Consider the following 26,024-nt stretch of genomic DNA (forward strand, 5'->3'; position numbering starts at 1 on the left):
AAGCAACTATGGCCTTAGGAAACCAAGTTATTATTAATTAGGTTTGGGAGATGCTAGTTGAGAACACCCAAGGCAGAAAGGCACCCGCGAAATAACGTCTGTGGAGGCAGAGAACTGTGGAAATCACTCGTGACCCTCTACAGTACTTAATGAAGCAGAAGGTAAGTCTATGCATAGGCAATTAAAGATGAAATCTCACACTAATTTTAAAAAGCTAGTCACCCGTTCGTAGACTGCAGAGTTCAGGGAAGGGTGATGTTCGGCTGAGTGAGGGTCAGGGCAAAAGAGATGATGAATTGGATCTGTTTGATATAAGCAGACAGCTTTTGTTTCTAGGACATTTGCATTGCTTTGTTATTAAAGTTCTCTTCATTTCTGATTAATACATGAACTCCTCCAACAAAGACACGTCAACATTAGCATTTTCCGAAAGGTCTACTTTGAGCATCATTTCCATGGCAACCAGCCACTGCAGCTAGGCAGAAAGAAGAGCAAATTCATTCTTCTAAAGTGCCACTGATTCATGTATAATTCACACGTGTGGGTGTACGTGTGCTGTGGGTGACTGTGTGTATATACGTGTCAGGAAATGCATATATATGTATGTATGTAGATGTTTGAGTGTGGCACTATCAGAGAATGGAAAAGACAATGCCCTTCCACAAAGAGGAAACCTTGAACATTATAGTTGGCTTTGCCTTTACAGGCAAATCAGATTGGAGCCATTAACACTGAATTTTGAGTGAGAAAAGAAATGTCATTTGCAATTTATATTTGCAAATTTCCAATGTTACTATGGTTGATAAAAATTACATAAGAAATAGAAGCTCCTGGATATTTTATGACCTCAAGATTTCACTCTAATATTGTTTTTAATAATTTCTTAAAGTCCGGCCAAAGCCTAGTCCTTGGGGTAAGAAATTACTTACACTTAAATTAAACTTTTTGACATTTGTGTAGAACATAATTAGTGAAGGAGGAATATGAGGATTTCAATAATTGAGATGAAGTATACAGATACAGTTGCAACAATTATCGTATATAAAATGATGGTGACATCATCATCATTATTGTTGAGGCTAGCCTCCAAAATAGGCCCCAATGACCCCTGTCTCTTGGAATTCACACCCTCATAGGGTCCCCTCTCACTCTGCACCAAGGTTGGTTGGTGCTATCCATAGAATATAGCAGAAGTGGTGGAACGTCACATCGGAGATTGTTATAGAAGACACTGAAGCATAGATCTTGCTCCCTCTCTTTCTACGATAATTTGTTTTGAGAGAAGCCAGCTGCCATGCCACGAGCAGCCCTAATGGAGAGGCCCAAATGGCGAAGAACTGAGGCTTCCAGTCAACAGCTATCTGAGTGAGCTTGTAAGCAGTCTCAAGCCTAATCAAACCTTCAGATGCCTGCAGCCCTAGCCGCCATCTTGAGAGACCTGAGCCACAAGTACCTAGCTAAGCTGTTTCAGGATTCAAGATCCTCAGAAACTGTCAGGTAATAAATGCCTTTTGTTTTAAGCTGCTAGGAAATTTGAGTAATTTCTTATACAGCTAATTGATAGCTAACAGATTTTTGTACGAGATAAAACCCTAAATTTTGGGAATGGCTTTGGAGCCACGCAATAGGCAGAGACTCTAAAGACTTTGAAGAGTGTGTTCAAAAATAAAAGAATAAATTGCCTTGCACAAATTGCTAATAGAAACCCTGCATTTTGAGGCTGCTGGTGAGGACTTAAAGGGAAGTAAGGAGCATGATATTGAAAACTGGAGGAAAGAGGATTCTTGTTTTGTAGTGGCAGAAAATTGCCGGCTGTGATGTAGAAAGTTAAAGAAATGTGCCTAACAAACTAGGGGATCGAACTAAAGAGATTTCCAAAGGAAGTGCTGAAGGTGCCTTCGGATTTCTTCATGCTGCTTATAGTAAACTGAGAGGGAAGACATATGAACTAAATGAAGAAATGTTAAAGACTAACGAGCTGAGACTTGATGATTTTGAAAATTCTCAGCCTCTCCAGATGGGAACTAATGCTAAAATTAAGAAATGGCTTCTGAGCAAACATCAAATCTAGGGCACTTCTGGAAAAATTATGGTCTAAATATGAAGTCAAGGGTGGAGCTGTAAAATCATTTTGTTACCACTTCAGAATGATATAAGGTCATGCCTCAGAATATTAGTTCACCAGACAAAAGGCCCTTTAAGGATTTTGACAGTGTGATTCACATATTTAAAACAAAATAGGACCTCTAAGAAACTTAAGGGTGTTCTTCTTCAACAGAAGCCCAAGATAAAGAAGGGATTATCGCAAAGAGATTTGTAAGTGTAGCTTCTGTCTATTTTAGTGGGCCCCAACAAGATTAAAAGTGGACCCACAAAGTTTCTAAAGAATTGTATCAACAGAAACACTGTCAGAGACAGTATAAAATGAAAAGAGGCTGTTGTACACCCCCCCAAATTTTACTGGCAAGAAGCAAGCTGAGAAAACTACTCAGCTGTAAATACCTATCTTTCTTGAAAAAGGGGAGTTGGCTTAGAGGGTGGAATCAATAGCCCAGAGAGTGGAGCCAAGTGCCATAAAAAAGAATAGGACTGAGTTCTAATCAAGAAGCTTCCAACATTTGCCTTGCTTGATCTCAGAACTGCTATGGACCAGCGCCTCCCATTTTCTCCCTTTGAATAGGAATGACCACAGCAGTTATCCTATGCCCATTCCACCATTATATGTTGGGCATGTTGGGCTTAGCTAATTTGTCTCTTTAGTTCACACGTGAACAGACTGAGAAAAACTGTACTTAAGGAACTCTACTTAAATTGTACACGAGGTGCCTCATTTGTGCCTAGATCTGATTTTTTTTTTTAGTGAGGAAGATTTGTTCTGCGCTAACATCTATTGCCAATCTTCCTCATTTTTTGCTTGAGGCAGACTAGTCCTGAGCTAACATCCATGCCAATCTTCCTCTATTTTGTATGTGGGTCAAAACCACAGCATGGCTTGACCAGTGGTGTAGGTCCACACCTGAGATCCAAACCTGGGCCACTGAAGTGGAACATTCTAGACTTAACCACTAGGCCATGGGGCTGGTCCCACCTAGATCTGATTTTGATGTTGATATCTGGACTTTGACCTGATTCTGTAATTGGATGAGATTTGGGGTGACCTTGTTGAAAGTAAGTGTATTTTGCATGTGGGAGGGATGGAAATCATTAAGGGCCAGGGGGCTGACTGTGGTAGCCAGTTTCTAAGATCTCTCCAATGACCCTTGCCTCCTTGTACTCATGCCTTTGCATTCTTCTTCCTAAATTCCTTTCTTCCTAAAAAATATCAGAGTTGGTCCCTATGACCAATAAAATAGAGCAGAAGTGGTGGCATGTCACTTCTGAAACTAGGTTATAAAAGACACCTTTCTCTCTGTCTCTCTCCCTCATCATTCATTTTGCGGCAAATCAGCTGCCATATGGTGAGCAGCCCTATGGAGAGGCTCATGTGGTAAGAAACTGAGGCATTTGGCCAACAGCTACCTGAGTGATCTTAGAAGCAGATCCTCCAGCCGAGTAATGCCTTCAGATGACTGTAGTCCTAGATAACATTTTAACTGCAACCTCATAAGAAACCCTGGGCTAGAAAAAACCCAGCCAAGCTGCTCCTGGATGCATAACCTTCAGAAACTGAGATAATAGATGTATTTACTGCTTTAAGTCACTAATTTCAGAGTAATTTGTTTTGCAGCAATAAATACCTGACACATGAGTATAATCCAACTAGTCTATTGGTAAATCTATTAAAGATGGATAGGCAAAAGAAAATTACATCTCTGATCTTATATTGGATAATAATTTCTCATTTAGTAGAAAAAAAGACAAATTAGACACCTTGATGGAGATTATGTGTTTCTTTTTTATATATGAATTGTTATATATTTTATATGTATATAATTTTTTAAAATCTGAAGTGAGAACTGCTTAGTAAAGGAAATAGTCTTTGTCTGCAATGACTTTGAATTGTGTGGTATCTTAAGATCTTAGGAAAGAGGTATTGAGTTCAAGAGACTGGTAAATTTCATGGGTATGGAGTTCAAAAGAGTTGTCTAGATTGGATAAAGGTCTGAGAGTCATCAGCATATAGCTAGTGATTGAACTATGGCAGTGAATAAGATCACTCAGAGGGAAAATGTGGGAGAAGAGGGAAAAACCAACAGTAAGAGGAGGGCCATGAAAGAGAAGCCAAAGAAAATTCTGGAAAGGGTCTGTTAGAGAGGTAAGAAAACAAACAAACAGTAAGCATAATGTAGAAAAGTCAAGGGAGGAATGTCAGGAAGGGTAGAGTGGTCAGCAGGGTTAAAATGCTGCAAGATCCAATTAGATAAATACTAAATAAGGGTTGAGTTTCATATTTGTCAGAGGTCGTGGGAAGATGACACTAGGCATCTAGGAATCTTTGTGTGCCTGAAAATGACTCATTCTGGCAAATAACCACAACATTTCCTCCTTTAATGAGAGATCAAAGAGAAAAGAGACTTCTATTAAAACATGATTGAGGAGCCAGCCCTGATGGCCTAGTGGTTAAAGTTCAGTGTGCTACACTTCGGCGGCCCAGGTTTGGTTCCTGGTCACAAAACCACATGGTTCATCTGTCAGTCACCATGCTGTGGCAGTGGCTCACATAGAAGACCTGGAAGGACTTACAATGAGAATATCCAACTATGTACTGGGGCTTTGGGGAGGAAAAAAAAAGGAAGATTGGCAACAGATGTTAGCTCAGGGCCAATCTTCCTCCCCAAAAACATAATTGAGGAGAAGTATAGGAACCCAACTGTGCTCCCCGTAAAGATCCCTTCTCGTGGGAGAGCAGTGAAGAGTATAGACCATGGAACTGGATAGACTGGGCTCAAATCTAGCTCTTCCACTTCCTAGCTGTGTGTCCTTGATAAGTCATTTAATCTCTCTATGCTCCAGCTCCTCATTTTTAAAAGAATCATGTCTTCTTTGCATGGCTGTTCTGAAGATCAAACTCATTTGCTTATTTAGAACCCTTCACCAACAGCCATGTGCCAGGCACTAGAGCTAGGGCAGTGAGTAAAAGAGACCGGGTCCCTCTGCTGGTAGATTTTACAGTCTAGGGAAGGAGATAGCTGTTAGACAAATAATCACACAAGTATTTAAATTACAATTGTCTTTTGTCCCATAAGAGAAAATAGGGAGTTCTGTGACAGTCTTTAACATGGGCCAAAGCCTCTCTGGGGATAAGGAAAAGATATTTAAACTGAGTCTTAAAGGATGAGGAGTTGGTTAAGTGAAGACAGATGGAAGAACAATCCAGCAGATGACTAACATCCTCCAAGTCTCACAGGTAAGGGGAAGCTTAGTGCATGGGAAGATCTCAAAAAAGGTTGGCGTTTACAAAATGGATCAAAGACCTAAAGATTAGACCTGAAACAATAAGTTTTCTAGGAGAGAATATAGGCAGTACACTCTTTGACATCAGTTTCAAAAGAATCTTTTCGGACACCATAACTCCTCAGATGAGGGAAACAATAGAAAGAATAAACAAATGGGACTTCATCAGACTAAAGAGCTTCTTCAAGGCAAGGGAAAACAGGATTGAAACAAAAAAACAACCCACTAGTTGGGAAAAAATATTTACAAGTTATATATCTGACAAAGGGTTAATCTGCATAATATATAAAGAACTCACACAGCTCAACAAGAAAAAATCAAACAACCCGATGAAAAAAAGGGCAGAGGATATGAACAGACATTTCTCCAAAGAAGATATACGGATGGCCAATAGGCACATGAAAAGATGCTCATCGTCACTAATCATCAGGGAAATGCAAATCAAAACTACACTAAGATATCACCTTACACCTGTTAGAATGGAAAAAATATCCAAAACAAAAAGTGATAAATGTTGGAGAGGCTGTGGAAAAAAAGAAACCCTCATATACTGTTGGTGGGAATGCAAGCTGGTGCAGCCACTATGGAAAACAGTATGGATATTTCTCAAAAAATTAAAAATAGAACTACCATATGACCCAGCCATCCCACTACTGGGTATCTATCCAAAGAACTTGAAATCAGCAATTCCAAAAGACCCATGCGCCCCTATGTTCATTGCAGCATTATTTACAATAGCCAAGATGTGGAAGAATCATAAGTGCCCCTCAACTGATGATTGGATAAAGACGATATGGTATATATATACAATGGAATACTACTCAACCACAAAAAAGGATAAAACTGTTCCATTCACAACAACATGGATGGACCTTGAGGGTATTATGTTAAGTGAAATAAGCCAGATAAAGAAAGATGAACTCTGTATGACTCCACTCATAGGTGGAAGTTAAACATAGAGACAAAGAGAACTGATTGGTGGTTACCAGGGGAAAGCGGCGTGGGGAGGGCACAAAGGGTGAAGTGGTGCACCTACAACATGAGTAACAATAATGTACAACTGAAATTTCACAAGGTTGTTAACTATCATAATCTTAATAAAAAGTTAAAAAAAAAAAGGGTTGGAGTTTAGTGACAGGGGTGTGAGTGCACATTGTTAGACTAGACAGCAGCCAGATCATGCGGAGCCTTCGGGAGTATGTCAAGGATTTTGAATTTTAACTTGATAGCAATGAACAGCCATTACAAGAGTTCAAGCGTAGGAACAGTATCAATAATTTTTTTCCATGACTTTCTATGTTCTATATTAGATGGTGGCAAGAGTAAATAAGAGGAGATTAATAAGTAGGCTATTGCAATACTCCAAGCAGGAGATGATGAGTGGCTTGGATGATGGTGATGGCCTTAGATATAGGTGGAGGTAGACAGATTTAGAATATTTTCATATATGCTTTTTCTCAGACTTCCTTGTCTCATAGGTTTAATCACCATTCATCCAGTTGCTCAAGCCAAAAACTTCAGTTATGCCTCATTTCTTTCTTTTGCTCACTCCCACACGTCAGCTCCACCCCAAAGCGTATCCCAATTCCTGTCTCACCTCAGCCTTTCCACCCTTACTACCACCACCCTAACCAAGCCATGTCCTCTCTCACCTGGACCACGGCAGGAGTCTGCTAGCAAGTCTCTGCGTCTTTGGCCTTTCAGCTCTATTTTCCACAAACCATTTGGAATGGTCTTTAAAAAATGCAATTCAGTTAATGGCACCCCACTGCTCAAACAACTCCAAGGGCTTTTTCTCACCCGTGGAACAAAATCCAAACTTCTTACCGTGTCCTCTGGCTCCTGTGTGACCTGACCCCTCACAACTTCTTTGACCTGATCCCTACAACTTGTCCCTGCTCACCACGGCACCCTGGTCACACTGGCTATCTTGCTGTTTCCAAACACTGAGCTTGTTCCCAATTTGGAGGGTTAGAGTTCTTGTTCCCTCTGCCTAGATTGCTCCTTCTAGATCTTCATGAGGCTGCTTCCTTCATATCACTCAGGTCTCCGTGAAAGAAAGCCCGCCTCCCAACACTTTGATTTTGCCTTCATAGTTTTAGAGTAACCTAAACATACTTTTATTTATTTATTCACTCACTCTTTTTTTTTTAATCTATCTATATTTTTAGAAAATGAGCCCTTTGAGGACAACAACTTTGATATTGTCACAACCCGGGTGTCTAGTATACACTTAAAAGATGTATAAATGAATGAATAAATGAAAATTTAGATAATATTATGAATGTAATGACGCTAGTTCTGTTTTTGGCACAAAGAAGATGTTAATCAAAGGTAGTTCTTATTCTTACTCTCTTTAGTCTGTGTCCTAAGTAACTACCTTTCCCCAAATTTGATTTAATGATGCCCTTGATAACTTTGTTAGTGAGTTATTGTCATAAAATCAAATGATGTCATAAAACAAAATTCCCTTGGTGGGAAGGTCATCCTGATAGTTACTTTGAGTAAGTGAAAGCTAATATGGGAAGAGTCTGTCCATCCTCAAAAAGACCGTGGTGGGCACACCTAGGGGAGCCACCCCTGATTCCCATCTAACGGTGGTCACACCCTTTATAATCCTCTTCTCTTGAGTGTGGGCAGGACTTGTGACTTTCTTCTAATCAATAGAATATGGCAACGGTGATGGGCGGCCACTCCAATAATTAGGTTATTTTATGAGAAAGGTGCTGAGAGGCCACTCATGTGATTGCTATATAAAGACACTGTATTAGCAGATGGGAATTAGAGAGCATTTCCCTCCCTTGCTGGTTGTGAAGAAGTTAGCCGCCATGTTGTGAGGCAGCCTGTGGGGAGTGCTGCCTGGCAGCGAACCGTGGAGGCCTCTAGGAACGAGAGCAGCCCCCAGGCGAGGGCCAGCAGGAAAACAGGGACCTCAGTTCTGACACACAGAAGTTATAAAGTGACAAGTGTGTATTGTCCTAGACGAGTAAGTTTGCTATAATTTGTAACACAGCAGCAGAAAAGTAATACAAGAACCACAGACAGAAACTACAGGAAAGCAAAGTTTGGTCAAATATAAGAAGGCCATTCCACTGAATAGAGCTATTTAAAAGTGAAATGCACTTTATCTGAGAATACTACATTCTTCACTGCTGAAAGTGTCTCTGTGGTTAAAACATTGTTAGTGCCTCAGACTGGATCGGTTCTCAACACAGCATTCGTCCCACATTTAAAATGATATGATTTTAAGTACTCATCATCACCATCGACCTGGTACAGTAAGTCATGTGGATAAACACAAACGATCTCTGCCTATTTGACTAAAGCGCTGTCAGAAATTCACATGCTCTTGGGCCGGCCCCGGTGGCCTAGTGGTTAAGTTCGGCATGCTCTGCTTCGGTGGCCCAGGTTCAGTTCCTAGGCATAGACCTACACCACTGGCCAGTGGCCATCCAGTAGCAGCGGCCCACGTGAAAAATAGAGGAAGGTTTGCAACAGAGTTAGCTCAGGGCAAATCTTCCTCAAGCAAAAAAGAGGAGGATTGGCAATGGACGCTAGCTCAGGAAGAATCTTCCTCAGGAAAAAAAAAATTCATAATCTCAACCAGCAAAAGATTATTCAGCTGGGCCACTTGCTTTTGAAGTCCAAAATGAAGACATAAAGATAAGCTCTTTATATATTATTTTCTAAAAGAATAACATAGTAGTATTTTAATTAGAAAACAATTATATTCATATGGCTCCATGCTTTCAAGAAATCCAAGAAATCTTTTTCTTTGTTTTTTGGTGAAGAAGATTGGCCCCTGAGCGAACATTCATTGCCAATCTTTCTGTTTTTGCTGAGGAAGATTATCCCTGAGCTAACATCTGTGCCCATCTTCCTCTATTTTTGCATGTGGGACACCTGCCACAGCGTGGCTTGATGAGCAGTTTGTGCCCAGGATCCGAACCCATGAACCCTGGGCTGCAGAAACGGAGTGCGTGAACTTAACCACTACACCGCCAGGCCAACCCCATCCAAGAAATCTTTAAAATAGACCACACCCATGTAGCCTGGTTCTGGTGCCAGAGGAGGTAGATAATTTAAAAATTACTAAATCAAAAGACAAGATAACACTGAGAGAAATATCTGTGGATCTTTTTTTCTTTTATAAACGATTTATCCAGAAAATATAAAGAACTCTTACAATTTATAAGGAGACAAACAGACCAGTTAAAACTTGAACAAAAGGTCTGAATGGACATTTCATCAAAGAAGATATTCAAATAGCTAATAAGCACTTGAAAATATACTTAATGACATAACCACAATCAGATCCCACTTCACACTCACCAGAGTGACTGCCAAGGATATGGAGAAACAATGGACTCTCATACATTTCTGGTGGGAATGGGAAATGGGACAGCCTTTTTGGAAAATCGTGTGGCAGTTTCTTAAAAAATTAAACAAATTTACCATCCAACCCAGCAATTCTGCTCCTCGCTATTTGCCCAACACAACTGAAGATGTATGTCCACACAAAAACTTGTATGTGGATATTTATAGCAGCATTATTCATAATAGGCAAAAAGTTGAATCAACTCAAACACCCATCAACTGGAGAATGGACAAATAAAATGTGATATACCCATGCAATAGAATACTATTTAGCAATAAAAGCAATGAATTACTTTACACGCTACAATGTGGATGAACCTCTAAAAGTGTATGCTACATAAAAGAAGCCAGATGTGAAAGACCACACACTATATGATTCCGTTTATCTGGAATGCCCAAAAACACAGAGACAGAAAGTATGTTAAGTGAACATCTGGGACAGGTTGTGGAGTGGGAGTGACCAAAAAGGGGCACGAGGGATTTTTTGGGTGATAGAAATGCTCTCAAATTGGACTATGGTAATAGTTGCACGATTCTGTAAATTTGCTAAAAAATCATTAAATTATACGCTTAAAATGAGTGAATTTTATGGTATATAAATTATACCTCAATAAAACTATTTTTTAAATATCAGCTTTTAAAATACTATCCACTAGACAGCAACCTCATTTGAAAGTAGGGATAGACAAATGGTCTCAGGGACTCGCGCCCCCTAGGTCGAATTTCTAGTTGGGTACAAAGGCAAACCTGATGAATCTAGGCCTCCACCGTTTCAGCAGGGAACAGGAAGTGGACCAATATCTGCCCACAGGGAAGGCATCTGTAAGCCATTTCACCATGTCAAGCTAACAGGGACAGTGTTGAAATGTTTCAAAAAACAGACTTTTCAATTCTCTTTGAGAATTTTAGAAGTATCCATTTTAATAGGATCTACCGGCAGAAAATATTCTTGTACATTAAAGCAGATCCTTTCACATCCTTGCAAAATTATCCTTCAATAGCATAATTTGAGTTTCTGCGTTTAAATATTTAAAATGTTACCTAATTCAGGCTCCTCATGGCTGAATCATCAATTCAGACACGTCTGCCCACCTGCACCTGAATTTGTTTGAATGCGAGTCATTCATAGAACATCTCTGGAATTATTAATCTAACTATACCCTGACCAAGAACATAACACGCATATCACGCACGTACACATTTTAAGGAACAGAGGCTGTAGAAGTAGCTAAAAACGCAGATTAAGTTTTGGTGACTGGGGATACACTTCTGTCCCTAACACTACAATCACGTACCTGGAATGTGATGGTCCTCTTTCCTGGGAAGTTTGAGAGGACAGACTTCCATCAAAGGAGTTTCCTCGGTGGCAGCCTGAAATGGAGGCCTTGGGTGAGATGGAAGCTGACTGGAATGTTTCACAGACCACCTGGAGTCCCTTTTGGAAGTGAAGATAGCACATTAGTTTTTTTTTCTTCAAGTATAGCCTTTAGAGTTAGCTATCATATGACACATTGTTTTTTAAATTTGAGTAACTTTTTTGCAGCATAGCTAAATATGATGTCATAGACCAAGGGATTTTTGCCTTCATCTAAGAGGGAATGGGGACAGACTTCGAGAGAGTACCTATGTCATTCCACCCATTAGGCTAAGTGTTTTCACATACTTTATTTCATTTGCTCTTGATTCTTTTCTTTTTCACCTCATATCAAGTATCTATAGGAAAAGAGTTCCATCCAACAATTCATCAAAGGTAACATCAGTACCAAGGTGGACGGAACAGAGACACAAGGCTGAAAAGAAACACAGGCTAGTGAGAGCTAACTAAAGCACATCCGGATCATGAGGATGGAAGTGCAAGATTCAGGTTGTTCCATCACACGTCAGAGGAGGGGTATAATACCTTTTTCCAATTGGATATGATGATCTTTATTCTGATCTCTAAGTACCAATTCAGCCATTCTCTTACAGAGCAGCTTTTATTTACCTTTGGCTGATACATGTAATGCCCAAGTAATGTGAGACATTTTTCCATAGGTATTACAGATAAAATTCTTCCTAAAGTTACAAAGGGCCTAAAAAATCTATCATAGTATTTTAGCTCTTACGATTTCTATTTTCATATGTAAAATAAGAAAGCTTTGTTCAAACGTGATGCAGAGAGACAAATACAGCTAGAAATTTCATGAAGTCAGTCTTCTGAACTTGATCAAAGAATCCCCCAGCAGGAGCACACTACGTGTGCCTCACGTTAGGTGATTTGGAAGGTAGAAAAAAAGTACGATATGAACCCAAACCTTGAATGCAAAAGCTTAGAGTTAATTTTAAGACAAATGCATATAGGTTAGGGCAGCATGTCCAATAGCAATATAACGCAAGCCACAAATGCCAGCCACATAGATGATTTTAAAAATAGTAAAACGAAATAGGTGAAATTAATTTTAATCATATATTCTGTGTAACCCCAAATCATTATTTCAACATGTACACAATATAAAAATTATTAATAAGATGTTTACATTCTTTTTTTCATACTAAGTTTTCCAAATCCAGCGTACATTTTATACTTATGACACATCTCAATTCAGACTAGCCCTATTTCAAGCGTTCAACAGCCCCAAGGGCCCAGTGGCTACCCTATTGGACAGTTCAGGTTTAGAGTAATTAGACAAGAGTTTACAGGGAGTCGAGACCTTAATTGGTCCTTGAAAGAACGGTAGAATTTAGACAGGCAACTGGGAGGAAAGAAAGCATTCAGTTAGAGGAAACAGTTGGAGCAAGGACTTGGAGGCTGAACCACAGGCTCTGTGCACTGGAAGCAGTGCTTCCCTGACTGAGGGGTAACGAGGGTCACTTCAGAAGGATGCTCCAGGCAGCAGGAAGCACGCAGAACAAGGGAGAGGAGTTTGGTCTCGAGGTGGTGGCCAACGGGATCCACTACAGGTTCCTAAGGAGGAAGGGATCCGATGAAAGGACGGCACCTTGCATATAAGAAGCCTCTGTGGAACCAGCTAATAAATAAACGACGCATTGCGAAGATGAACGAGGCATTATTGAGCGGTATTTATGTAAAGCAGGAGAGCCTGGAGGTCGAAAATCCAATGAGGTGGTTCAAGCTGCAGTCTAGTTTAGATCTAGAACCTGGATTTAGAGGGTGGAAGCAGGCACAGCGAGTAAGGGCACGTCTGAGCACACGACAAAAAGAAAACAATATGACTCAGCAAGAGATCAAACGGGATTGAGGAGAGCAAGGTCTCATTGTATCTAAGCTGCCATCAGTTGTAAGACACACCATTAATTTATGTTCAATCAGGAGAAAACCCTGTTCATTAAACTGGATCTCTTCTTTTTAGTGAGGACTTTTTATTTTATACTTATTAAAGGGGCTATCTTAGACTTATTAAGGCATAGCTTTTGATTATATATCCATCCTGTATATATGTTAAAAGGAAAATATAAGTGAAATAAATCTGTGTAGGTGTTCCTAAAATTTCTTCACATTTAGAAATTTCAACTCAGAGCTGTTGATGGATGTTTTTCCACAGAATAACTTCCTCTGTGTCAAGAATGTTATTTCTTAAAAGAGCGCTCCGCTATTTGCTCTGACATATTCTTCTAAGCCACTGACCCTGATTCTTCAAATTCAGACGCTGGAAATGAGCAAATTCATGTTGCACAAGAACGACAAGCATATCAAGACTGCTACCAGGCAGGGAGATTGTAAGAGGCCAAAGACCGCCAAACACACTCGATTTCAAAGATGTTAAAAGTGAAAAAAATTACATCTTAGAATGGATGAAGTATAGCATATAAATCACAGTGTCTGTACTTAGCAATTGCTCACTAAATAGATATAATAGGACTCCAAAATTTCCAGTTTGGAGGGCATGAAGAATGATGATACTCCTGACAGTAAGATATCAATTGGAAAGAGGATCCAATTTTGACGGAAGGCAGCATAGTTTATTTTGCACGGGTTGAACTGGAAGTGAAGGCAGGTCATCTAAACATGTGCGAAGTTAACGGCAGGATACATTTCCATGTGGCTTTGAACTACTCTGGCCCTCATTTCTTTCTTTTCCAAACCGAATACTGCATGAGAAATTTGCATTGAATTATATTCTGTTTTATTGTGCATCTTCTGTTTTATGTGGATTAGTCTTGATTTCTCATTAAGCTTTTAGATTCCTTAATGGCTAGGACTATATCTTACGCCTCCTTTCTACTCCCTCCTCCCCACCTGCTGCAGCGCTATCGTGCCTGTATTACATACTAGGGAATTTGATACTTGACAGAAAGAAGATGATAGTGTAGTTAAGGTGGGACAAATAATGATAACTAACATTTATTGAGTGTTGCATGCCATTGAGATAAAGCACTCCTCGTTACACACTAGTCATTGAGATAAAGCACTAATCATCCACCGTCCTGTTTCAGCACCCCCACACTTCTGGGAAGTACATAAAATTATTTTCCATACTTGACAGATAGAAAACCTGAGGCTGTTTAAGGTTGCACATTCAGGGAGGAGAAGCCTGCTTTGAAGCCAAGTATCTCATTCTAGAACTCATGTCTTACCCTTCACACTACACCACATCCGAAGGCTGACTGCTTCCTTTCTCCTCATGATAAGAAACTTACCTCCCGGTGGCTTGTGTCCTGATTTGGCGATTCACAGGTCTGAATTTGACTGTTGATTGGAGAACTTCTCTTGGCTGCAAAGATGGAAGAAAGTCCCTTACAAATTTTATAAGATTATGGTAAGTTCATTTTATTTCATAAGTTCATTTCATTTTCAAATAAAAATCTCATTTTAATAGATCATTGTTGGTGCTGGCCCGGTGGTGCAGCGGTTAAGTTTGCACATTCCACTTCAGTGGCCCAGGGTTTGCCAGTTTGGATCCCGGGTGCAGACCTAATCACTGATTGTCAAGCCATGCTGTGGCAGGGGTCCCACATACAAAGTAGAGGAAGACGGGCACAGCTGTTAGCTAGGGCCAGTCTTCCTCAGCAAAAAGAGGAGGATTGGTGGCAGATGTTAGCTCAGGGCTATCTTCCTCAAAAAAAAAAGATTATTATCTTGGAAGAAGACATTTAATAATGTATGTTCTAAGAGAAATCAAACAACCAATTCAAAAATCTTAGAATTTCTAGGTTGTCAATGGAGATCTCTTTATCTATTCAGTCTGACTCAATAGGCTAAAGTGCTAAAAAGTTGGCAATAGTAAAAATAATAATTGTTAATTATTATCTACATAGTACACAGGAGTTGCCAAATCCTGTTGTAAGTATATTGCATATAGCAACTCAGTTAACACTTCCAATAACTGTATAAAAACATACGGTATATTATTAGACCCATTTTACAGATGAAGACACTCAGGCATAGGAAGTTTAACTTGCCCAAGGTCACTTGACCATATGTGAAGGTTCCAGCCCAGGCTATCTGGCTCCATCCAGGGTCTGTGCTTTAATGAACACATTAAGCTGCCCTTGAGGTAAGATTCAAAATCAGTTACATCTTTACCGGAGCATCAAGAACAGTGGGAAACTAAGATGTCGACGCCCCATTTGAATTGTGAGTAAACTGGTGCTGAGGGGAAAGTGGGTACCAACCTCACAAAACCAGAGACCAATGGAGTGTCACCCACATGCCACTGCTTTTCCTTCTGGCCATGCTGTCTAAGCTGAGTTTCGTTTCCCCTCAGATGCTGGGCATCCTTTCAAGTACACAGAGATCAGGCAGAGGGGAAAGGAACCCACCATGAGCATCAGCCAGAGGCCAAGGGAGGGTGAAGTGAATAGCCCCTGTTCTACAGGAGGACATAATCTCTTAACAGTTTTTATACACGCGTAAAATGATAGTTTATGTGTTAGAGAGACAGACCTAGATTTGAGGTGACTTCCTCATTTATATAGGAAGGTGATAAGACTTAAAAAAATTAAATTTATTTAATCAACATAAAGATATGGCTTCTTCAGTAACAGTTTTGTTTTACCATAGTATATTTTATTTTCTTCTGTCTTATTTCTATTGTTTTCAGCTTTTTAACCACATATATCTGTCTCCACTCTCAGATTGTTTGAATCCAATGAAATTAACCTCATTCCATCCATGGAATCTGAAGAACACTTCTGGCTATGATGTCTTTACTCATTTAGTTCCTTAATATTTGAACTGTATGACAGACTGTTACTCTTGAATCTATAATTTATTTCAATCATTAATGTATTTTATTCATGTAAGTTGTGGGATTAGTCCATACTTACTATATGAAAAAGTTCATCTTCCTTTTGAGTGACTATAGTAAGCATGATATGTCTCTAAGCATCTTATCGCATATATGAATAATAGGGCACTCCTAATTTACAAAATTCCTTAACATAATAGGTACCTTGCAAGGTTGTGTTAAATTATAGGAGGAAAAAAGTATGTAAAAATGTGTTTATAGTTTCCTTCCCTTTACAAAGCCCTTTTACATGCATAATCCTCCATTGCCTGCAGGGAAAACTTAGGGAGTAAGCAAACTATATATATACGTGTGTATACATACACATACATAAATATATTTTTGCCTCTGTAGATTTCTCACATCATTTATCTCTTTTTTAATTTTGTTATTGATGCCAAAAATTGGTTTAGGAAGAGAAGGATGGATTTATTAAGCGCTTACTACGAAATGGGCACTGACGTGCACTTTATGTGTGCACATTATGAACATGCATTGTGTGCACACTGTGAAGCCCTACAAGGTAGCATTATTATTTCCATTTTAAAGAAATGAAATGGGAACACTCAGAGAGGTTAGGCTGCACACATAGTGAGAGACACATCTGGAGTGAAGCAAGAGCTGCCCAGGCACTTTTCAAGCCGTCATCTTGTGCTTTTTCTATAGTTTGACAATAGGACTACTTCATTAGACAATTCCTGCAGTAAAACGCTTTGACAGCAACAAAACACTAAGGCGAGACTATTAAGGAGCTGCTACTCCATCTGCCATAATGATGATGATATAATAAGAATAACAGCAACCACAATAACTACCATTTATTCACCTACTAGGTGCCTGGCATTCTTCTAAACAATTTTACATAAATTCATTCATTTATTCCTCATAACAACTCTGTAAGTACTCATAATGTTATATTTTAACTCCTATTTTACAGATGAGGAAACTGAGGCACAGAAAGTTTAAATGACTTATCCAAAGTCACACAGCACGCAGCATGCGCCCTTGGTTTGGAGTTTCTCATCATGTGAATGAGCCCTGCACCTGGCACACCTAGATAGCTCCCTGGAGGAATTTTCTTCCTCTTGGCTTCTTAAGGGCAAACCGTCCCATCCCCCTCACTCCTGTGTGTGGGGGAGTCTGCTAAGACCAGCCCAGGGGGCCTCTGAGACACAAACCTGTAACAATGTTCCTGATGGGCTTCACCAGTGCTGTGAAGCCAGAGACTTCGGGCTGTCTGTGCTCCCACATGGGCTGCCATATAACAAGTCCACTGGCCAGTCGGAACGTGAGATCAGATTCCTGGGGGAAGAGAAGATCTATATCTGATGACTGGCTTCTAAGAACTGGGGGAGGGGATCAGTCAACACGAGGATTAACATCATTCACAAGATCATTTTCAAAATGGGTTGATCTAGACCTTCTTTCATCACACAAAGGAGTGTTTCCAGGGTAAACCAAGAGCCCTAAATTATCACCACAATTACTACGGAAATCACGGTGTCTGCTTTAGTAGGCAAAATTAATAATTAATTAAAATGCAGCTTGGGCAAGGCATGAAACACACAAATTATTGTTTTGTGTTAGCAGTGATCACGGCCTACTCATTTCAAGAGTCTTGGCAGATCTCTTGTGCTTATCATTACCATTCCTCTTAATAATTTAATTGTCCTTCTTTCTCTCTCATAAGGCAATATCCTCAGATGCTGGCCATTTTGACTTTCTATTCTCCAGTCCATCTCTTGTTCTTGTATTTCATGGAGTCAGGAACATATATTTTGACCCTTCATAGTGTATTATTTTGTAATGTTGCCTTCTCCACAATCTTTAATCTCTCTGGGGCAGGAATATGTTGGGCATCCTCCCTCCCACATAGGTCCTGGCATCATCACAATTCTGAAAAAAGCATTAGAAATTGGTACAACTCATACTCATTCAATTTATGTATAATTTAAGTTCTCTTCCAAGGGGTACATTTTCTGCTTCATCATTACAACATTTTGAGTGGCTGATATGTTTAAAATGCAATGTCATATTGTCTAAGTGCAAATATATGACATCCTGAGATTACATTTTAAGCAACTCAGCTTGTCACAACAATGTAGAAATGGAAGCAGAGAACATGATCACAGATTAAGGAACACAGCGAGATGCAGGAATTCCCTAGGGCAGTGATTTGCAGTCTTGGTTTGCATATTATAATCACCTGGGGAGCTTTTAAAACTTTTAAAAGCTTTTAAAAGGCCCAGGTCCCACTTCCTCCTCTACCCAGACCAATTAAATTAGAATCGCTGTGAGGTTTTCTTAAGCTCCCCCTCATGACTCTCACCCGTAGCCATGGTTAAAAACCACTTAGGAACAAATTGGAAAAAAAGAAAAAGAAAAAGTGATTCTGTAAACGGTGAATCAATGTAGCTCAGTGTCAAAGGAAGCTTCAACTGGAAAAGCTGATGAAATCCCTGAACAAATCTGCACGCTGGTACAGAGAGGACTGTTCTGCGGGCTATAGACTGGGCTCCTGGCACTACAGCAGGGCCCGCAATGGGAAAGCCTTTAGGACTCCCTATGGAAGTATTAGGAAAGCACATACAGCAAATTCATTCAGCGTTCATTCTACAAATATTTATAGACCACCTACAATGTACCTAGCCAGTCCTGGTGGTCAAGTGGTTAAGATTCAGCACTCTCATCATCCCAGTCCAGGTTCCTTTCCTGGTCAGGGAGCCACACCACCCATCTGTCGGGTGTCATACTATGACAGCTGTGTGTCGCTGTGATGCCAAAAGCTATCCCATTTCCAATACCAGTAGGGTCACCCATGGTGGACAGGTTTTAGTGGAGCTTCCAGACTACATAGACTAGGAAGGAGAACCTGGCCACCCACTTCCAAAAAATTGACCATGAAAACCCTATGAATAGCAGCAGAGCATTGTCTGATAGAGCGCCAGACAGTGAGAGGATGGCACAAAAAGACCGGGCGGGGTTCCGCTCTGCTGGATACAGGGTGGCTAGGACTTGGAATCGACTCATCAGCACTAACAACAACTATGTACCTGGTACTATTCTAGGTTCTGGGATCGAAGTGAACAAAGCATACAAAAATCCCTGCTCTCCTAGTGCAAAAGAGACAAAGTAAAGCAGATAAAGGGAGGCATTGAACGAGGTGCTGATGTTTTAGACAGGATAGCCAGGAAAGGCCTCATCTTGAAGGTGACTTCTGAGTAAGGGTCTGAATGAAATGAAGGAGCTGCCATGTAGATATTTCCAGAAAAAGCATTCCGTGAAAAGGGATCAGGAAGTGCAAAGGTCCTAAGTAGGCTCATGTGTGGAGTAAAAGCCAAGAGACTGATGCCTGGAGTCAAGTGAACCACAGAAGAGTAGGAAAAAATAAGGTTGGAGAAGCTATGGCGTCCCAAATAATACAGGGCCTGATAGGTCATAGTAAGGACTTCAGCAATTACTGAGTAAGAAGGGAAGCTGCGGGAGGGTTCTGAGTAGCAGAGTAACATCATTGGATGTATGTTTTGATAGGATCACTCAGCTAATAAGAATAGTTTAAGAAAGGCCAGGGGTGGAAAGAGGCACAATTTAGGGAGCTATTATTCTCATCTAGGTGAAAGATGATTAGACCACGGTGTTAGCAGAGGGCAAAATGAGAAGCGGTATATTCTGGATACATTTTGAAGATACTGTTTACAGAATTTGCTAATTGACTGGAAGTGGAGTGTCAAAGAAAGAAGTGGCAAAGATTTTTGGCTTTGCCATTGGTAAAGATGAGCAAAATGAAGGAGGAACAGGTTTGGGGACATCCAGAGCCACGTTTCAAAAATGTTAAGTTTGAGATGCCTGTTAAGTATCCAACTAGACATATTGAGTAAACAGCTAGTCAGACAGGTCTGGAGTTAAGGGGAGAGTAACCCACTGCCCTTGAAACGGTTATGGGCAAGTCTGCATACTACTATGTATGCTGTGAGAGCTACATATTTTTTATTCCCTATAGCATCTAGAACAATACTTCCCTGAGAGCAACAATAAAACGATAAAACAATAGTGCTAGTAAAAATATCTAACAATAATTGTTACATCACGGTATTATGTATGAATCACTGTACAGTATTTTCTGTGTGTCGTCTTACTCCCTTATTGACACTCCAGTTCTAGGCCATAGGTAAAACTTGGGGGTCTTGAGCCAGTTTTCCTCAACTATCTATGTCATCTCCCCTGCAAGAAGACCTTGTTCCCTTCTTATTAATAATACATAATACTAATAGCAATAAAATGCCAACATTAAAAGCAACTAACATTTGTTACTGCCTCCTTATGTGTCAGCTTGAGCACTATACTTCATTTAATCCTCACAACAGCCCATAAATTTTTTTTTTTTGAGGAAGATTAGCCCTGAGACAGCTACTGCCAATCCTCCTCTTTTTGCTGAGGAAGACTGGCCCTGAGCTAACATCCGTGCCCATCTTCCTCTACTTTATATGTGGGATGCCTACCACAGCATGGCTTGCCAAGCGGTGCCATGTCCGCACCTGGGATCTGAACCGGTGAACCCCAGGCCGCCGGGAAGCGGAATGTGCGAACCTAACCGCTGTGCCACTGGGCAGGCCCCATAAAATTATTTTTATGTTCAATTTAAACTTGAGAAAACTGAGACTTAAAGTAAAAGCCTTAGACTATGCTCCATGCCATAGGGTCAGGAGCAGCAAGTACTGGATTCAAAGCACGCCTGTTTCCAAAACTTGGACGCTCAGCACGTCTTCAAATAAAATTACAGCCATTCTGGCCACTCCTATTCTTCCACACTTTCTAATCCAGAGGATATTTCTCCATAAACAGACATCTTTATGAGCTCCCTTTTTTTTAAGGAGCTTTCTCTCCTGCCCTCTTCATTTTAAGGACCATGTACCTACATGTAACGGCTACTTTTGGCACCTGGATCAACTTCTGATAATCACTTGGGTTTACTCCGAGAATCAGTCATTAAACATTTATCAAATGCCTCATATATGTCAGATGCTGTTCCAGACACTGGAGATGCAGCATGACCTGAACAGGCAGCATCCTTGTGCTCAAGAACCTCTGTTCTAGGGGGAGCAATGGGCAACGAGCATGTCCACAGACACATAACATAATTTCAGGTACTGAGGAGTGCTGAGAAGGAAAAATAAGTACAATCGTGTACCAGAAGCACTGAGGCAGCCAGGGAAATTCCTTCTGAGGTGGTGACACTTGAGTTGTGAATAAACTGAGGAGAACGACGTGGTCATGTGAAAGTCCAGGAGTAGAGGGTGGGGTAATGTTTCAAATAGAAGGAAAAACCAGTGCAAGGACTTGAAAGCAAGAATAAACTTGTTGAGTTTGCAGGGGAGCCTCTGCTGAGCCTGGAGGATCGTGAACAACAGCGAGGCTGGTGAGACAGAGGGAGATGAGGCCCAGAGGATGGGCAGGAACCAGTCCTGCGGGTCCCTCGGCCAGGGGATGGTGTCCGTGAAAGTGATGCTTTCTATTAAGTGTAACGTTTATGAAAGACTTTTTTAAATGGAAAGTCAAAGCTTTTAAAGTAGCAACTTAATTTGATTTAACAACATTTAAAATTCTTACTATGTTTGATGGGCAATGCGGCCAACGCATGTGAAGTGTTCTGGGAATTTATGGACAATTTCAATTCTATTCCTACTAGCAATGGGACAGAGTCAAGTGAAAGTGAATTTTAACTAAAATTAGAATGGGTGAAAAGACTCACTAGTCCACACCCTTGTTAGTGATTGCTAATGGTCTCACAACGACCTTCACATACATATATATATATGAATGTATATATATATATTGCTAACTTGAAACATCCATTCATCAGGACCCTAACACTTTATTAAAGAACAGTTAGGCATATTAATTCCTTCTTATGTCTTATCAGAGCACTTAGATGGAATACTGTAATTTATTCATCCACAGAAGGGACAAACAGTTCTTGATTTCTTTCCTTGTGTTGGAACTATACTATATCTTCACATATAGCCACAATTTTATGCAAGGGAGGATCCAACAGGTTAAGTAATATCACCAAGATCACACAGCTAGAAGATGGTGGCACAGGAACTTCAAATTAGACTGTCTCTTTCAGATCCAAGGGGTACACAGATATAATTGTATTTTAACACAATTGGTTTCCATGTAATCCTCTGTTTTGTATTTTATGCATTTAAAAATAATATGAAAAGCAATTCTCAGGTTGTACCAAACTGTCAAAAAGTCCACAGCACATAAAAATAAAAAATTTATGCTCTATACTCTGCATTATAATAAAGGTCGCTACAAAATGCTAGAGAAATCAAAGGAGACAGTGACTAAGTCTACATGGGGAAGGTCAGAGGATAAGCTTCATGGAAATGATGACACTGAAGTTGAAGTCTGAAGAAGCATGAGAGGAACAGAGGATGGCAAGGAGGGCAGAGCAAACAGCAAGGGAATGGTTCCTATAGTTCCCAGAGCTGGATCATGAGGGGGCCAATAGGGTTTGGCAGTTGATAACAGAGGATCTTAGGCCCCAGATCATGCTTATCTTTATATGCCATGTTTAATATGTTGGGCATTATCTTGGGCAGGTGGAGGACCACTGAAGTTTTTAAGTAGGTAAATGGTACATGGAGATTTGTGTCTTTGAAATAATGTTCAGTAGTATAATATATAAATAAAGATCTCCATGTTGTGGCTTGTATAAGATCATACAAAGACATGGACAACCAAATAGAGAAAGATCATTTGAAGCCTACCCTCACCTCACCTGTATCCCACCGCAGCCTGACACTAGCTTTCTGCTTACCTTGATCCTGTGGACCAGAGGAGCGAAGAGAAACACAAAGAGCTCCACGGTAGCCATGGAGTTCTGGAAGATCTTCCTCCGGTTGTTCTCTTCTTCATCATGGGAGCTGCTCTGGCAAGGCTGCCCTGGAGAACTCTGGTTTTCAACCTGGTGGATGAAAGCACTACTGCTGCCACCCCAGCTGGAGCCTCGGTCTGTGCCTCCAAATCGCTCGCTATTGCAGTCCTGGGGGGCCTCCAGGAGCATCCAGTGCAGGGTGTGAAGGAGCTTCGTCTCAGCAACACCCAATTTATCCTGGTGGCCTGCATGGGACAACCACACAGACAGGTTAGGACAAACTCTGTGAGCAGAACAATGGATGTCAACCTTGGGTCTGGGAAGAACATTCCTGCTTTGCTCTGTGGTTCAATTTCCTGGGAGACACTAGCATTTCTCTGACCTCTTATAACCACTGCTGGAAGGGCTCATTATTATTCAGAGCTTTCTAACCAGCTGCAATCTCTGCAGAACGCTGTGCTGTCACAGGAGGAGAAACCACATGCATTACATCTCTTCTGTCAGATACTCATATATATTTCCAAATAGGCATCATAATGGTTTTTTTTCTTTTAAAGATTGGCACCTGAGCTAACAACTGTTGCCAATCTTCTTTTTTTTTTCTATTTCTTCTTTTCCCCAAAGCCCCCTTGTACGTAGTTGCATATTCTAGTTGTAGGTCCTTCTGGTTGTGCTATGTGGGACACTGCCTCAGCATGGCTTGATGAGCAGTGCCATGTCTGCAGCCAGGATGCAAACCAGCGAAACCCTGGGTGGCCGAAGGGCAGCACATGAACTTAACCACTCGGCCACGGGGCCGGCCCCAGCATAGTAGTTAAGGGTATAAGCTCTGAAGATAACAACTACTCTATTTTAGGCAGTGTGACCAAGAAAGGGCCCTCTACAAAGGTAACATTTGAGCAGAGACCCAAATGAGGGGAAGGAACTGGATAAAGACGAGCATGTACACCACCACGGGGTAGATGCCTAGGACTTAGTACCATGTGAGAAAGGAAATCTGCAAAGTAATCTGAAAAAGAAAAATAACCTTTATGCATATGCACACACATACGCACAATACTACAAAGTGAAAGTGTTCGCGCTAGGAGTTGGGAGGGCAAAAGGGACAATTCTGATTGGAATTCATCTTAGATGGGTGATAGTCCTTAGCTTCCCTAAAATATTTTAGTGTTTAAAAGGAGAATATATTCACGTGTTACTTGTAAAATTAAAAATAAGAGAGCCAGTTCCCTCATTGGTAAAATGGAGATCATAGTTGTAGCAACGTGAAGAGGATTTTGTGCGAATTAAACGACATAATGTGTTTACAGTACCTGGGAAAATAGTAAGTACCCAATAAATGTGGTTGTTATGACTGAATACAAAGGACAATGGTATGCCATAAAGAAGCAACACAGGAACACCAACCTAGCTTGTTTCTGTTTGAAAGCAGAGTCGCAGTGCAGTGGAGGACATGGGGCAAAGCAGCCTGCACCAGCTCCCATCTGGAAATGCTCTGGATGGCTTCTGAGAGGGCTGGAGAGAGGCCGTGCAGCTTGTTTTCTACCAACACTCGTTCAAAGGACTGTTGATACAAAATAAAAAGGCAGGTAAAATAAGGAATCAGAGACTCTGATTGGTGAGAAAATGGACATCAAGTTACTACAAGATGCATATCTCCGGACCCAGTTCTTCAGAGGGCACTCGCATGGCTCTTCATTGTGTATGTTGACATGCAATGGGTCAGCGATAATTTCCTACTGTTTACACATTTTCAGGTTTTTGATATAAAGTATATGGCTTGAATTATGAAATGATTTTTCTTTCCACCAAAATAAGCTTCCTCTAAAAAAGAGTACAAGACATTTAACTCATTAAATTTTGGGATGTAGTATTTTATAAAATGCTGCTGAGACAACCAACGTGACAGGCAGGCCAAAGTGAAACGTCTTTTGTGAAAGCATCTTGAGGGACAGAATCTATGTCAACCTTCCACAGTTGTTTAGTAAGACACAATTCTTTCAAAAAATCTGATTTTGGGTTATTCCATGTCCTTAGCAATGACCTGGCACAAGACGTTCCTTACTTAATGCTTGTAACCATAAAGATACTTAATGTATCTGTTGAATAAAGAAAGAAGGGGAGAGAGAGAAGAACGGAGGGAAATAAGCCCCCTTTAGTTTTTTGCTTTGCTGTTTATTAAATTGTCTATCCTGGCCCTGGACACTTCTAGAGAGAGAAGCCTCCCAGAGCAAGGTTGACCTACATAGTTCTTTTTTATTCTTGAAGGGGAAGGAGTATATAGTATATAAGGTGTTGGGGAAAATGTAGCTACCAAATATTAGAATTAAAAGTTTAATAAAAATTTGACTTGTATGAACAGAATCTGATTGCTACTTGATGCCCCAAATGGGCAACAAAATTGTGTAAGTACACTCTAGAGGGACAATAACACAAGTCCCATGTGTTCAAGTTGTATTATTGGAATTATTAGGATACCTGAGAAAAAGACATGGCTTAACATAGAGATTCTCCAACGAAGATTCTTTACTTTGTGACTTAAAAGAGAAAAATAAGAAATTCACCTTCATAATAAAAGGCACGCTGAGGTTTGGTTAAGGAGTGTAATCAGAAATACTATCTTTTGTGTTTTTTTAAAGGAAACTAAATAAAAGCAGACCCAAATTCTTTTAAATTCTTCAGCCTTCAGGTATCTAAGTATTCATTAAGTGAAGGGTGAGTGTGTTAGACATTCAAAGGTTACAAAGAATTTGTACAGTCTTGATGAATACATTTTAGAAGATGCGTTACATATTTTATAATCTCAGGCAGCTCTAGCTACTTAGCATGACTGTCTTCTTAAATGTTACTAATATAATTTTTTAAACCCTGGAAATTGTTTTCTATATTTATATCTCTATATCTATCATCTATCTAGCTATTTATCTATCTATGAATGTGACTTAGTTATTTGATATTGTGTGACTACATTAAAATGTCAGACATATCTTTGCCAAGAACAGAGAAAAGTCAGGATTATTTTAAGCTAGTATAATTGTAAGCACGATTTAAGCAAGGCTCAGAGATTTCAAGTGGCAAATTACTCTAACTTGAGCTAAGCACAACAACAAATTCCATTAAAAGGTCCTTAATTACAAAGTTAT

At 40.2% G+C, this 26,024-nt stretch overlaps 1 protein-coding gene across 18 annotated transcripts in view; it reads right to left on the minus strand.

Annotated features, from left to right (window-relative positions):
* Window positions 1-26,024, minus strand: part of UNC80 (unc-80 homolog, NALCN channel complex subunit) — a 218,256-nt gene that overhangs the window by 189,965 nt on the left and 2,267 nt on the right. For all 18 annotated transcript variants that reach the window (XM_070489851.1, XM_070489843.1, XM_014867746.3 and 15 more), the window contains exons 3-7: window positions 24,289-24,445; window positions 22,825-23,126; window positions 17,177-17,300; window positions 14,410-14,483; window positions 11,067-11,206 (exon numbers count right to left, since the gene is read on the minus strand). In XM_070489851.1, the coding sequence (XP_070345952.1) occupies window positions 11,067-11,206; window positions 14,410-14,483; window positions 17,177-17,300; window positions 22,825-23,126; window positions 24,289-24,445 (797 nt within the window). The remainder of the gene's footprint in view (window positions 1-11,066; window positions 11,207-14,409; window positions 14,484-17,176; window positions 17,301-22,824; window positions 23,127-24,288; window positions 24,446-26,024) is intronic.

The sequence above is a fragment of the Equus asinus genome, chromosome 19 (genome assembly GCF_041296235.1).
Source record: "Equus asinus isolate D_3611 breed Donkey chromosome 19, EquAss-T2T_v2, whole genome shotgun sequence".
In the NCBI taxonomy this organism is placed as follows: Eukaryota; Metazoa; Chordata; class Mammalia; order Perissodactyla; family Equidae; genus Equus; species Equus asinus.